The sequence below is a fragment of the Taudactylus pleione genome, unplaced genomic scaffold (assembly GCF_031769625.1).
Source record: "Taudactylus pleione unplaced genomic scaffold, aTauple2 ptg000013l, whole genome shotgun sequence".
NCBI lineage: Eukaryota > Metazoa > Chordata > Amphibia > Anura > Myobatrachidae > Taudactylus > Taudactylus pleione.
Window position 1 is genome coordinate 2,651,565 of NW_028284416.1, and position 13,794 is coordinate 2,665,358.

Genomic DNA, 13,794 nt, shown 5'->3' on the forward strand with positions numbered 1-13,794 from the left:
AATTCCATATCAAAAAATAGTTAAAGATAACATGATATCAGTTCACTAAAGTGCAAAAGTGCTAGACAGTGTATATCCAAAAAGGTACTTATCAGTGACCATTCATCGTGAACCGATATAGCAGCATAGTGAGAGGAAGCCCGACAGCTGTTTCGGCGCCCTCTGGCACCTTCCTCCTGGGGCATAACCAGTACATATGCTCAGTGTGGAAGGTGCTCCATAGAGCCTTAGCTACGCCACTGGTAACCGAGGCTTGCAAAAGAAATTAAAGAAAAAAAAGTGAAGTGTTTGTCAAAACCAATATTTTTAGATCCTAAATTGTAGAGTGAAAAAACATAAGCTGTACGTGTAGCTGAAAGAGATTATGCACAGCACAACTTTTAACAGCAATTGTGTCTTAGAGCCATTACGTTCTTCAGAGCTTCTATAACCTGCTGGTTCCTCAGGCTGTATATGATGGGATTGAGCAGGGGAGTCACCGTAGAATAAATCATGGAGACTGCAGAATTTAGTGTCTGGGAAGAACTATTATCAGGCAAAAGATAAACAAAGGTGAGAAATCCAAAGTAAAGGATGACAACGGTGACATGAGAGGCACACGTGGAGAAGGTCTTCTGCCTGCTGGCCCTGCAGGGCATTCTAAAGATGGCTGCCAAGATGAAAATGTAGGTTGTGAGGATGAAGAGGAGACAGCATACTCCAAACACGGCAGCTGCTATTATGTCTAGTGTATTAATCAGATGAGTGCTGGGGCAGGATAGACATATGAGAGGTTGGACCTCACAATTCAGTTGGTCTATTACATTAGGGCCACAGAAATGGAGGTGCGAGGTGACAAATGTGTTGATCGTTGAGTTTAGAATGCCACACAGCCAGGCAAAGGCTGCCAGGTAGGCACACACCATGCTATTAAGGCCCGCAGATTGCCACATAGCGGTCACAAGCCATGACAGCCAGGAGAACGAATTCGGTGGTGGTGCAGAGTGTGAATAAGTAGACTTGGACGATGCAGCCTCTGAATGAGATGACATTGCTCTGCCTTAATATCCCAGAGAGTATATTAGGTATGGTAGTGGACGTGTAACCCATCTCCAGGAAGGAAAGGTTCGATAAGAAGAAATACATGGGGGTGTGTAGATGAAGGTTCAGTCAAACTGCCAAAATGATGAGACTGTTCCCAATCACAGTCACAAGAAAGATGGACAGAATGACAACAAAGATGATTGACTTGTTGGAGAAATATGCAAATCCCATTAGGATAAATTTAGTTACAAGTGTCTGATTGTGTAAGACAACTGACGGACCAATTACCACTCCCATGCTGCAAGGATATAGGACACAGAAAATAAATATTATTAATTGCTCATTAGAAATAATATTTAATAATATATATATATTTTTAATATAGTGCTTATTTCTACTAGGACTTAACGAAACTGGATCAGAACCTCTATATTCCCTTGCCTATACCTTCTAGAACCCTTCCTATAAACCTCTAAGAATAACGCTAATTTGCGTACGCAGTCAGACCGCAAATAAAGACTTAGACGTGGAATCTGTGGTTCCAAAGCACAAGTGTTATTCAGGTAAAAGTTCAGACAGTTACACGCAATTGATCTATACACAATTTAGGCGTAAAAGGAAATAATACAGACCCAAGTACAGTATACATAGGCAGCGCTTCCGGACACGGAGATAGGCATCAGTAAGAGACCCCCAGTCATACAGCATTCAGCACGAAGACTAAAAACTAATGTTCGGGCACACATATTTATACCCCCCCAGAATAAACAGGACAATGGGGAAGTTTCTTGCTGATGTCATTGGTTCCCAGAGGAGAAGCATATGTTACAGCACATTTAACAGGCTGGTTCAAATAGACTCTCCCTGCCTCTAACAGCTGGGGATCTTTCTAGTCATGCCCTCTGTAACATCCTAACAGTTGTTCATGAAATAAAACATTTTGTTGCTTGTAAGTTCTGCGATCCATAACTTGCGAATGCACGATGCGATCTCCACACCGATAGTACCGGAATTCTGTTGAAATCAGTACGGACCCAAACACTGCTTTCTTATCATGTACAGAACCTAAGTTATCAAATATCTTTATTTCACAGCATTTAAACTAACTGAACCAACTTAAATCATATACTTTAAAGCTTATTAAACCTTATGTGTGAATATGTAATGTGTGAGTATTCGGGGTTTGATATAAAGACGTATTAATGTGTGTATGAAGATGGGTGCACTTGACTCTGACATCTTAGCAGCGTAACATGCTGGGCCAGATAGTTCTACATGTCCTCTGTCAGCAGGCCCCCACCTTTCCTGTGTTCAAAGGAAAAAAAACTCTTTATTCTCTTAGTCTCTTGTGTGAAAATGCAAAATATCCCAGCTACAAGAGATAGACCTAAGGTGACACTCTAGCCTTTGAAATCATGTCATTGCAGGAAGCTTGCTAATGTATTCTAGCCGGACCACCCGTAGTGAGAGCAAACACTATCCAGGAAGCTTATCTACACAAGCCAGTTGTCACCTGGCCACTTGCTCTAATGCAATACTGTAAAGCCATTTCTGGAATATATCCTTTATAATACGTAAAGTAATGAAATAGGCTTTTGGTGAAACGCCGTAACCTATGGTGATGGTCACAGATGCATTCGCATGTTGCTAATGGTATTATCGCCACATGTACTAAAATGTGAGTTTATCTAAAATGGTGCTTAGGCGGCCATTTCGCAAAATAGCATCTTGCGGCCAGTCGCAAGATGGTGTCGCTGCGATTCAATTTTAAACTGATCTTGTCTCAGCCAATAATCCAGCTTCAACAGACTCATGACACTAAACAGATACTATGAACATAATATAGACATTTAGATTTTAAGAAAAAAAACAGAAACAGTGAACATATTGCATATGTCTAGATATTCATGAAATACAGAAACCATGTATATAGTACAAAGACACAGTAGCCATTTTGGGTCATCAGTTCCAATGGTCATTCATCCTATCCACAAAGAATCCAGGTGAGGCAGCCATTTTAGATGCACTACATAGGATTACAGTGGGCAGAATAGGCAATGCCTGGAAGAAATGTCACATAAAGGGGAAGATAAAAAAATACTCTGTGAGATCCTTGTAGAATTATCAGACCCAATCATTGTCCGATATACACAATAGAGCACCAGGGGAGGCAGCCATGTTGGTGTACTACATTGGTTACAATGTGGGATAAGCAATACATGGAAATAAGACCTACAAGGATAAAATAAACAGTTGCTTACAAGATACCAACTGCATAAATAGTTCAGCGGCTTGTTTATCCAGCCCTTGAAAGTACCAGGGGAGGCAGCCATTTGGGGTGCACTACATAGGTTACAGTGGGCAGGATGAGCCATTCATGGAAGTGTAACATACATTGGAAAAATACAGAATAAAGAGAAAGAACACTAGGTGGAAATGGGCAGACATACTGGGTAAGTGGGATTGGGAAGAAGGGGGGTAAGGTATACTTTGGAGACAGGATCACAGTTGCAGACAAACAAACTTTCTTGGGGTGCGAAAAGTGTAGTATGAGAGAAAACAAAACCTCAGATGTATACGGTGAAGAAAGTTTTACCTGTGAAGAAAGGATATATGGGATTTAAACTCCAGTTATAACCCTGTATCATTGTAACGTCATCTGTTTGAAATGTGACAGTTGGGAGCTGATTGGCTGGAGCACCATTATCATACGCAGTGAGTTTTAAAACTTGTTGCGTATGATAAAACCCATTGACAAATGGGCCCCTAAATGGCCAAACAATGTTACTGCTCAGGATGAAGGCACCATGCGGGGAAAAGTTTATTGTCTTTGGCCAGCCCGGTTTGATCTACATTCACCTACCTGCTGTTTGCTCAGACCTGCTGGCTACTACACGTTACTATGTAAGCAGGGTCAGACTGGACCACAGGTGTCGGGTGAAATCCCCAGTGGGCTCTACTACCTGAAGGCCAGACCTCATCCTCTATGGGTCAGTAACTTGGTGGAGCAGGATGAACTTGGGGGCTTGCTGTGTTTCTATGGAAATGACACCAAGATTAGCCCTCTTACCAATTAAAGGTGGTGTTCCTGACACACCCCTGTCCTCTCCTTTATAAAGGGCCCCTGTTCATTGCATGTCTTCTCTAATGGTTGGCCAAGTCACTCTGTGGTGGCACCCCAAACCCCCTCAGGTGGCTGGCTACATCCCTTACGCTTGGGCCCCTAAAACTGCATTCCCTAGTGGGCCCTCCATGCACAAGTCTGACACTGTATGTAAGTATGCTCAGTGCCAATGGACATTGGGGCTGATTCTGAGGTCAAAAAAGAGCAAGTACCTGCGCTCCTGGACAATCCATGCTGCAGTACCAGGGGTATAAATACATATTTATTCTGCATGCAGGGTGAATACTGGCTGCTGTTGCATATAGCTCACAAATACTGGACAGCTTTATTTTTATACTGTAATTTAGATGTGAGTTAATACACGCCCCTCTCACATTTACATCTCTGCACATTATACATCTGCCCCACCTGCAGCGCAGCACGGTGTTACCAAGGTGCACAGTTACCGGCTCTTTCTTAATCTATTCCCAAATCTGAACGAGGCCCAGTGTCCGGTCACTTCATCCAGAACTACTCTGGCCAGCCTGCGATTCTTCTGATTCAGGGGTCCTACTGATGGAACTCAGGTGAATGGCGCTGATCTGAGGTTTAAAAAAGTGGGAAAAAATCTCACTAATTCCGTCTTTGTCAGAAAAGAAATAAGGAGAAGAAATTAAAAAGTGTTTATATTTCTAACACAAATCTTGAGTTATTAAATTCATATCGAGAGGAGGTTTTACTTTTTATAAATGAGCGTTTATGTGAAAACTATAACCCTTGTACATACGACTCCCGGGGTCTACATACTAAATGGTGGCTTTTCAAAGGTGCCGGATAGCAACATTTTTGCCTAAGCAGGTCTGGCGCAATGTGGTAAGCACTGCGGGGGGGGGGGGGGTGCACATTCTCGTTAATTTAACAAATTTCAAAATACCCAGGACTCGACCCTATCACCTCACACTTTGCAGTCAGATGCCTTACACGTTAAGCTATTTGTTCCTGCGAAGGAGGCCTGTGAATTCTAACAATATAGTTACATTCTCCTTAATTTCACAAATTTTAAAATACTGTCATCCCCGGGACTTGAACCCATCACCTCACACATTGTAGTCACCTTACACATGTAGCTGTTTGCTCCTGCAAAGGAAGCATGTGAATTCTAACTATATGAAGTTAGTTGTAATTGTCAGTATAAACCATTGCAGCTGAGCAGTAATGCCTGGCTGCAGGGGATTGAATGTGTGTCTGCACATCTGGCTAATTGCAAAAGTTTTAAACTAATAAATTAAATATAATTCAGTAACTCTAAGGACGCCAGTGTCTGCGGCTAATTTGCAACTGCATTAAATCATCCTTGTCCATTATATTTGGACAACATAATACTGAGAATGCTACAATTACTGTGTTACAATTTTATTTTGAAAATAATTGTTACACTATATCATACCAAATGAGAGTACAATTACCTTTACAATCAGGGGGATGATGACATAGGATCTGGGATGCAGAGAGGGGAAGGGGTATTGATTACCCAGGTTTGGGGCTCTGTAGCAGTCCCAAAGTGTAGGGGAGCCATAACCATGCCCCCAGCTAAGCCGTTACTATGCCTCCTTTGCAATGGTGCACACTCTAGGTACTTACTGAACAAGAGGGTACCCGGGGCCCACCTTAAGTCTCAGCTGCCTTACATATGGCAGGGGAATCTACTAAAGGTTGAGTTGCAGAAATAGTGAAAAAATAGATCTATAAAACACCAGTTTTAGATAAAAAAAAACAATCACTAAACTAACCAATTTTTTGTGTTCAATATAAAACAATGTAGTAAATTACTGTGGAAGTCACCAAAATAGTTTTCAATGGTTTCAAACAACCAGGATTATTTCAAAATCAGTAAGATAGGTGATTTACATAAAATTAATATACAAATATTGATATTAATGTCTATTCAAATTAATGGGTCCATTGAAATAATTATGAAAAACCATGTGAATAAGTAATTAAAAACAAATAGTGTGATCCCACCAAATTCTCAACCAGCTCAAGCACATGACATCCAGGATTACTATTTATTAACCCCCACACCTATCAATTTAGTGGTGTGGGGCATAGACCTACTACTGACAGCACATAGGGGAGAGGTGAATTTTTTATGTAGGCTCCACTTCCCTAGGGATAACATCCCTCTGCTCACCAGCCTAGGGTTGGTTGGTACTATGGCAGGGGGGGGGTTATGATGGCTGGTAATGATTCAGTTCCAGCCCATATCATCAATATATCATCTATATATTGTATCCATACTTGATGATCTTTAATGAGTATTTTTGGTTTCCCAATCCACCCATGCAATTCAGATGTGCTCTCACATACCTATAATTTGCCCTCATACAGGAAATTGGAGATCCCTCATCAAGTAATAATATAATTTAAAGGTTGACTATGGGCAAAAGCAAGATCTCAATATACGTCTAACTACAACATCACAGTATTTCTGTGCCAGGCATTCTCATGCCTAATGATAGTGTAGAGATTGGCGCGATAGAGTTAGTGAAAACTGAAGGGCACCAGTATAAGGTAATGAAGTGTCCTCTGTTCAGCAGTAGTGCAAATGAGAATTACATATACATTTATAGAACAGATGGCTACAATTTGTCCTAATCTAGACAAAACTCTAATGAATTAAATAATATCATCTGGAAGAGTAATCACACATAAGAAGCCGCTTAATATAGTGCAGTTGGAGTCATTATTGCAAATTTTTACACCAGGTCACCATTACCTGCACAAGACGCTCCTCCTAGGAGGTGAGTCTAGGGATGCCTCCAGCTCTAACAATTTTATGTGAACAGACCCTTAATGTACATCCCTGTTCCACCTAAAGGCAAAACTTAATCTGCATCCAAACAAGGGGAGTTATATGATGATATCTGATTTTATGGAATACGTGGGATTTTAGTGAGATTGCTGGTAAATTGCAAATGGCAGTCACGGCTGATCGGGGGGAGAGAAGAAAATAATTGAGGCGAAGGTCATCAATATATTTTGGAATTTGAACAAGCAGGAAAAAAGCTACAATTCTATCATCGTTTTAATATTAATAATAAAAAGAAGAATAGTAATAATAATAATATTAATATATTATTATTATTATTAATAATAATAATAAAAATAATAATAATAAATTATTATTATTATTATTATTAATCTAATAAATTACATATGGAGACCTTTGCATATAAATGTAGATTTTTAATGAAAAAAAAAATTCAGACAATGACTCCTGCACCCGTGGGAATAGTAATATTTATATTTGTTTACATAACTATTATATTTCCATTTCAACTTGTACAAAAATACAAAATGTAAAAAAAACAAACAAACAAATAATAATAAAAAAATAATAATATATATATATATATATTATGATTTTTACATAATATGTACATTTTTTTATGCAGCACTTTGAATGACAGGGGGTAACACCAACAATAAATGAAATACAACTAACACATATTTTTAAGGTTCACCTTTATTTCAATAATCATGTACAGTATTCTTACAAAAAAAAGCCAACTTGGGAATATGAAGCAGGATGTCCTGTACAAAGGAAGATTCGTTACTTGTTCTTCTCAGTACGGGGAAGTTGGAGGTTAAATTTAAGCCTCATGATCTCAGGGGGGGACATTCAGCAGCTGCCTGTGGGGGCTACAGTTGGATGTATTCAGCTGACCATACTCACAAATACCATTGTGGGTTGGTGGTGAAAACTGGACTATATTTAAATATAAATGTAAATTGTGCTGATCTTCCTGCTGAATTAAAGGCTGATGATACCATCACTGGCAAATGCACCATTCAGAAGTTCTGCACTTGTGTATCTTAGAAAGACAAGTGGAGAAGTTTTCCATTAGTGCTGGTTTAAACCCTGTGGAGTCCCCTAAGCAGTCAAAATCTTGGGGCCCTCCTTGCAAATTATCTCCTAATAAGTTTTTAATTTTACCAACCAACAATTTTAATAAACCAATTTTATTACACAAAACAAACATTAACAATTATTAATGTTATTAAACAAATTAACATATTATGTTATTAAACAAAAATTAATGTTCTTAAATAATATAACACAATATTATTAAACAAAAATGACAAAAAAATTATAATTTTAATAAACCAACAAAACTTTAAACTTAGTTGCTATGGGCCACTTCTCCACTTTTTTCGCTGCTTGATACATGAAATCTTAGCAGTGGACAACACTATATAGTGCACACTGCCCATTACTGCCTCAAGTGGTCAAAATAAATTTAAGGATGTTTTTAACTTTGTGCAACTGTCACTAAATGGTTGTTTCATACCTTTTTTTTGCTTTACCAAAAGACTTTGGGCCGTATTCAATTAGTGGCAAAAAGTCGGAATTAGTGGAAAAAATTGCGGATGATGTCATTTTGCCAGGCGGAAACTTTTCGCCGTATTCAATTGCAAAGACTTTTTGCGTATGCAGAAAGTCAATGCTATGTAATAGGCGAAAACGTTTTGCCTATGAATAGCAAGCGGAAAAAAGTGCAGAATTGCGGTTTTGGGGTGCAAAGGTGCAGAAACCACTCTGCACCCTTTGGACAGCAGCACAAAGGATAACTGCGAAAAAAAAAAAAAACCTAAAAAAAATGTGGAACACCACAAAGATGACTTGGAAAATGGGGGCAAAAAAGTGGGGGTACACACATAAAAAGTAGCGAAATAGACTTTTGGGGGGTCTGCAAGTATGGGGTAGGTGTTTTTTTGCTTGCAGGTGCTTGCTGAAGGTGCGTTTTTGACGTCACTTAAAACTTTACTTTAGCAAATTTAAACCATGCTTGCACCCATTTTCAAGTACCCCAAATTTGACAGGTCTACTTATTTTCTTCAAAAAATACTGCTTAATGCTATTCTTCACCACTTGTGCAAAGACGCTATATAGAGGCAATTGAAAACACTTAATTAACCCAAATAGCTTCAGGGGGGCTAATCGGGGACATCTATACTGATCCCCAATGTTAGTGCATCTTTTGGGGGGTGTTAGGCTGATTTCCCCATCTCTGACAGCACTTTTCGCCTGTTTGAGTTTCACCGGGATGAGTTTTTGCGTCCTTTGGAATTGAATACGACGAATAGCGGGGTCACGCATGAAAACTTTTCATACCCAAAACCCGCGATATAGGCGAAAAGTCCGGCAGGCGGAAAAGTATCGCAGGTGCGAAACTAATTGAATACGGGCCTAGTTATATTCCCCCATGTCTAATAATTGAAGAACGTTTACTGTTACCAGCTTTTCTGCAGCAAAAACTCACCACAGAGCAGCAACATCATTACAGCATGGAAACTCTTGTCGACATCCTGGCATTCTGGGGCAGCCAGGCCGGCATAGCCGGGGGGTTGACATGGCATATGGGGGCATGGTCGCAGACATTACCCGACATTTGGAGCAAAATGGGGGGCATGACCGTGCGATTGCATCATTGCAGCCCCGCCCCTGCTGCTCAATGCCATGATTGCCAGCATTGAGAGGCATGGGCCACGATGGCGTAATTCAGCGAGAATTGTGTCATCGTGTCCCCCCTGCGCTGTGCGGTGCAGTGTGTGGGGGTGTAAGGAGTCCGGGGGTAGGGCCTTGGAGACTTGCCTACTTTTCTGGATGGCTGGGAGCGCCACCTGGTGTTGGGAGGCTCCTGACTATTCTGGGAAAGTGGGCAAGTATGCCGCAATGCAAGACATAGACAAGGGTATACCTTTAGGTGATGTGTGGTCACGATGTGCGGCTACGCACATGAACGCTTACTATGGTAGCTCCACACCATAGATTTTCCTGCGTACATCCATGGGGTACAAAAATAAATCTTCCATGTTGGTGGCCGCAAGGTGCCAGAAAAATGGTTGGAACACCAGCACCCAACTCCGCTATTTGAATTGCCCCCTAATAGTGGTCTTGGCTGCCTGCGCAGTTGTAATGAACAAGGAAGGGAGGGGCTCTCAGAGGTCAGATTTCTGTCTTCCAATCTGAAGTGATCCATCCTTCTCATATTCTTCTTTTTATGACACAAGGCAACAAAAAAAATGACCACTGATTTGCAAATAATTTATTATTAATTTGAAGTTATGTTTTTTTGTGTGGACGCTGAGGTCATTGCTGTGACTGGGCCCACGGTGGTCATTGCTATGACCAGGCCCATGGTGGTCATTGCTGTGACTAGGCCTGCTGTGGTCATTGCTGTCATTGTGCCCATGTTGGTAATTGCTTTGTGTGGGCCCACTGTGGTCATTGCTGTGACCGGCTCGTGTCATTGCTGTGACTAGGCCTGAGTGGTCACTGCTATGACCGGCCCATGATAGTCATTGCTGTGACTAGGCCTGAGTGGTCATTGATGTGACTGGCTCATGGAAGTCATTGCTGTGACTCAGCCTGAGTGGTCATTGGTGTGACTGGACCCACAGCGACCATTGATGTGACCAGGCCTGCGGTGGTCATTGCCATGACCTGGTCCGCGATGCTCATTGCTGTGACTTGGCTCCTGGTGATCATTACTGTGACTGGACCCACAGAAGTCATTGCTCTGACGAGGCCCACAGTGGTCATTGCTGTGTCGGGCCTGCAGTGGTAATTTTTATGACCAGGCCAAAAGTGATACCAGGCCCGTAGTGGTCATTGATGTGACTAGGCCTGCAGTGGTCATTGTTGTGTCGTGCCTGCAGTGGTCATTTCTATGACCGGTCCAGCAGTGATACCGGGCCCGCAGTGGTCTTTGATGTGACTAGGCCTGCAGTGATCATTGCTGTGTTGTGTCTGCAGTGGTCATTTCTATGATCGGGGGTGCAGTGATACCGGGCCCGCAGTGGTCAATGATATGACTAGACCTGCAGTGTCATTGCTGTGACCAGGCCAGCAGTGATACCGGGCCCGGCCCCGCAGTGGTCATTGATGTGACCAGGCCCACTGTGGTTTTTAGTGTGACTGGGGCCACAAGACTGGGGGGGGGGGGGGGCTTGCCATGATCTGGTACCATGGGAACACTCATCAGAAACCCTGGAGAACCTTTACCATGATCGTGTGGTGGTTCCAGTAACAGGACAGTATCAGGAATGTACTGTGAAAGTGACTTTTGTCAAAGGAACCTCCTCATCTTTCTCCACATATGGAGGTTTGGGGATAAAACAGGGAAGTGTAATGTGAATGCGGAGCCAGAATGCATCTTCATTGGCGACAGGTTCCAACACGGCTCTGCACTTTGGATCTATCTACAGACTAAATGTCTCTATACACTTACATTGGTGGATAGAACTGTCGCCAATCAGAGAGCAGGGTGCTTCCAGAACTCTGATTGGTGAATGTCCCGATCCAACAGCTAAGCTACCCATGCACCTTGGGATACAACGGCCGATCCGATGGCCGACATATCGGGTGGTCCCCACACACGGAGTGATCCGCTGCCCGATCGTCCGATATGCCAACATCCCCCACCCACATAGAGCTGCATGGGATCATACATCGCATCCCCAGATAAAGTGAACATGCAGTAAGATCTGGAGATGTGATGTACGACCCCACGGGAGCGTGCACTGGCCAATATCATGCCCATACACGGTGTGATATATAGCAGCGATATCGTTCCAATCCGTCGGATCGGCACCTTTAGATTGCTGGAAGCCATGAAATAGGTTATGTACTCACTAGAGATTTGGGGGCTGCATTATAAAGTCACTAGAGATATGGGAAATACACTGTAAAGTCACTGGAGATATTGGGGTCTGCACTGTAGTAGAAGCTTTAGGGGTCTGCACTGTAGTAACATCACAAGCAGATGACAGACTGTTGGGATATAGATCCCCTCAGCTCTGAATTCGCACTGTGGAAAAACCACCATAAAATAAATCTTGTGAAATAGATATAAAATATAAAGTGCTGGATTGATCAGAGCACATTTGTCATATACTAACTTGCAGAAGGAATAAGCTGGATCTATGGCTTTATGAGCTTATGCTCTGCACACTTTTGGCAGCAACTCCATCTGGGAGCCATTATGTTCTCCAGAGCTCCCATAACCTGCTGGTTCCTCAGGCTGTATATGATGGGATTGAGCAGGGGAGTCACCGTAGAATAAATCATGGAGACCGCAGAATTTAGCGTCTGGGAGGATCTATTGTCAGGTAAAAGATACAGGAAGGTGAGTGATCCAAAGTAAAGGATGACAACGGTGACATGAGAGGCACACGTGGAGAAGGTCTTCTGCCTGCTGGCCCTGCAGGACATTCTGAAGATGGCTGCCAGGATGAAAACGTAGGACGTGAGGATGAAGAGGAGACAGCAGACTCCAAACACGGCAGCTGAAAGTGTAGCAAGAATGTCGCTAAGTCGAGTGCTGGAGCAGGAGAGACGTAAGAGAGGCTGGCCTTCACAATACAGACGGTCTATTGCATTAGGCCCACAGAAATGGAGGTGCGAGGTGATGTATGTGTTGATAGTTGAGTTTAGAACGCCACACAGCCAGGCAAAGGCTGCCAGGTAGGCACACACCATACTATTTATTATTGCCGTGTAGTGGAGTGGCCGGCAGATTGCCACATAGCGGTCACAAGCCATGGCAGAAAGGAGAACGCATTCGGCGGTGGCACAGAGTGTGAATAAGTAGACTTGGATGAAGCAGCCTCTGAATGATATGACATTGCTCTGCCTTAATATCCCAGAGAGTATATTAGGTATGGTAGTGGACGTGTAACCCATCTCCAGGAAGGAAAGGTTCGATAAGAAGAAATACATGGGGGTGTGCAGATGAAGGTCTAGTCTAACTGCCAACATAATAAGACTGTTCCCAATCACAGTCATAAGGAAGATGATCAGAAAGACAACAAAGATGACTGATTTCCAGTTGGAGAAATATGCAAATCCCAGGAGGCTAAATTCAGTTACTAGTGTCTGATTGTGTAATACAACCGAGGGTCCAAACACCAGACCCATGCTGTAGGGATTCAGGACACAAAATGAAAATTATTAAATAATTCAGGCTGAAATACTCATTTAAAATTGGATTTTATATATATATATATATATATTATATATATATATATATATATATATACACAGATAGAACAAACACAGCGGCACTCCAGGGTTTGAGGAATCAAATAAATTGTATTAAGATCACAGTATGTGATACGTTGAATATGCCGCCCCCACCATCCCGAAGGTAAGAAGACCGCTAAGTATGATACTTAGCCCGGGGATGGGGGGTTAGGTTTAGGCACCCCTGGGGGGAGGTTAGGTTTAATCACCCCTGGGGGTAGACTAGAGGTAGGCACCCCTTGGGAGGGTTAGGGTTAGGCTATGGGGAGGGAAAGTTAGGGTTATGCACCACTGGGGGGAGGTTAGGGTTAGGCACCACCATGGGAGGGTTAGGGTTAGGGGGAGAGGATTAGGGTTAGGATGGACCTCCACATATTTATATATGTGGAGGTCCATCTCACCCACTTTTATTGCATTTGCAGCTGTGCAGTATGCTGGGTGCAAACAATCTATCTTAAACAGGCGCCCCATCTCCGTCCCCATGGAACGGCAGTGACACCCCCCATCACTCTCCTATCAGACAGAACAGTTCCATCCATTTGCTGGGTTGTTTCCCAGTCACCCACCAGGAACTCTCATT

At 42.5% G+C, this 13,794-nt stretch overlaps 1 protein-coding gene across 1 annotated transcript; it reads right to left on the reverse strand.

The window, feature by feature from the left end:
- Positions 1 to 12,113: 12,113 nt before the first annotated feature.
- On the reverse strand, positions 12,114 to 13,109 carry LOC148542305 (olfactory receptor 5AN6-like). Its single transcript, XM_088469470.1, has one exon. The coding sequence runs from the start codon at positions 13,107 to 13,109 to the stop codon at positions 12,114 to 12,116; it is 996 nt and encodes a 331-aa protein (XP_088325596.1).
- Positions 13,110 to 13,794: the final 685 nt, after the last annotated feature.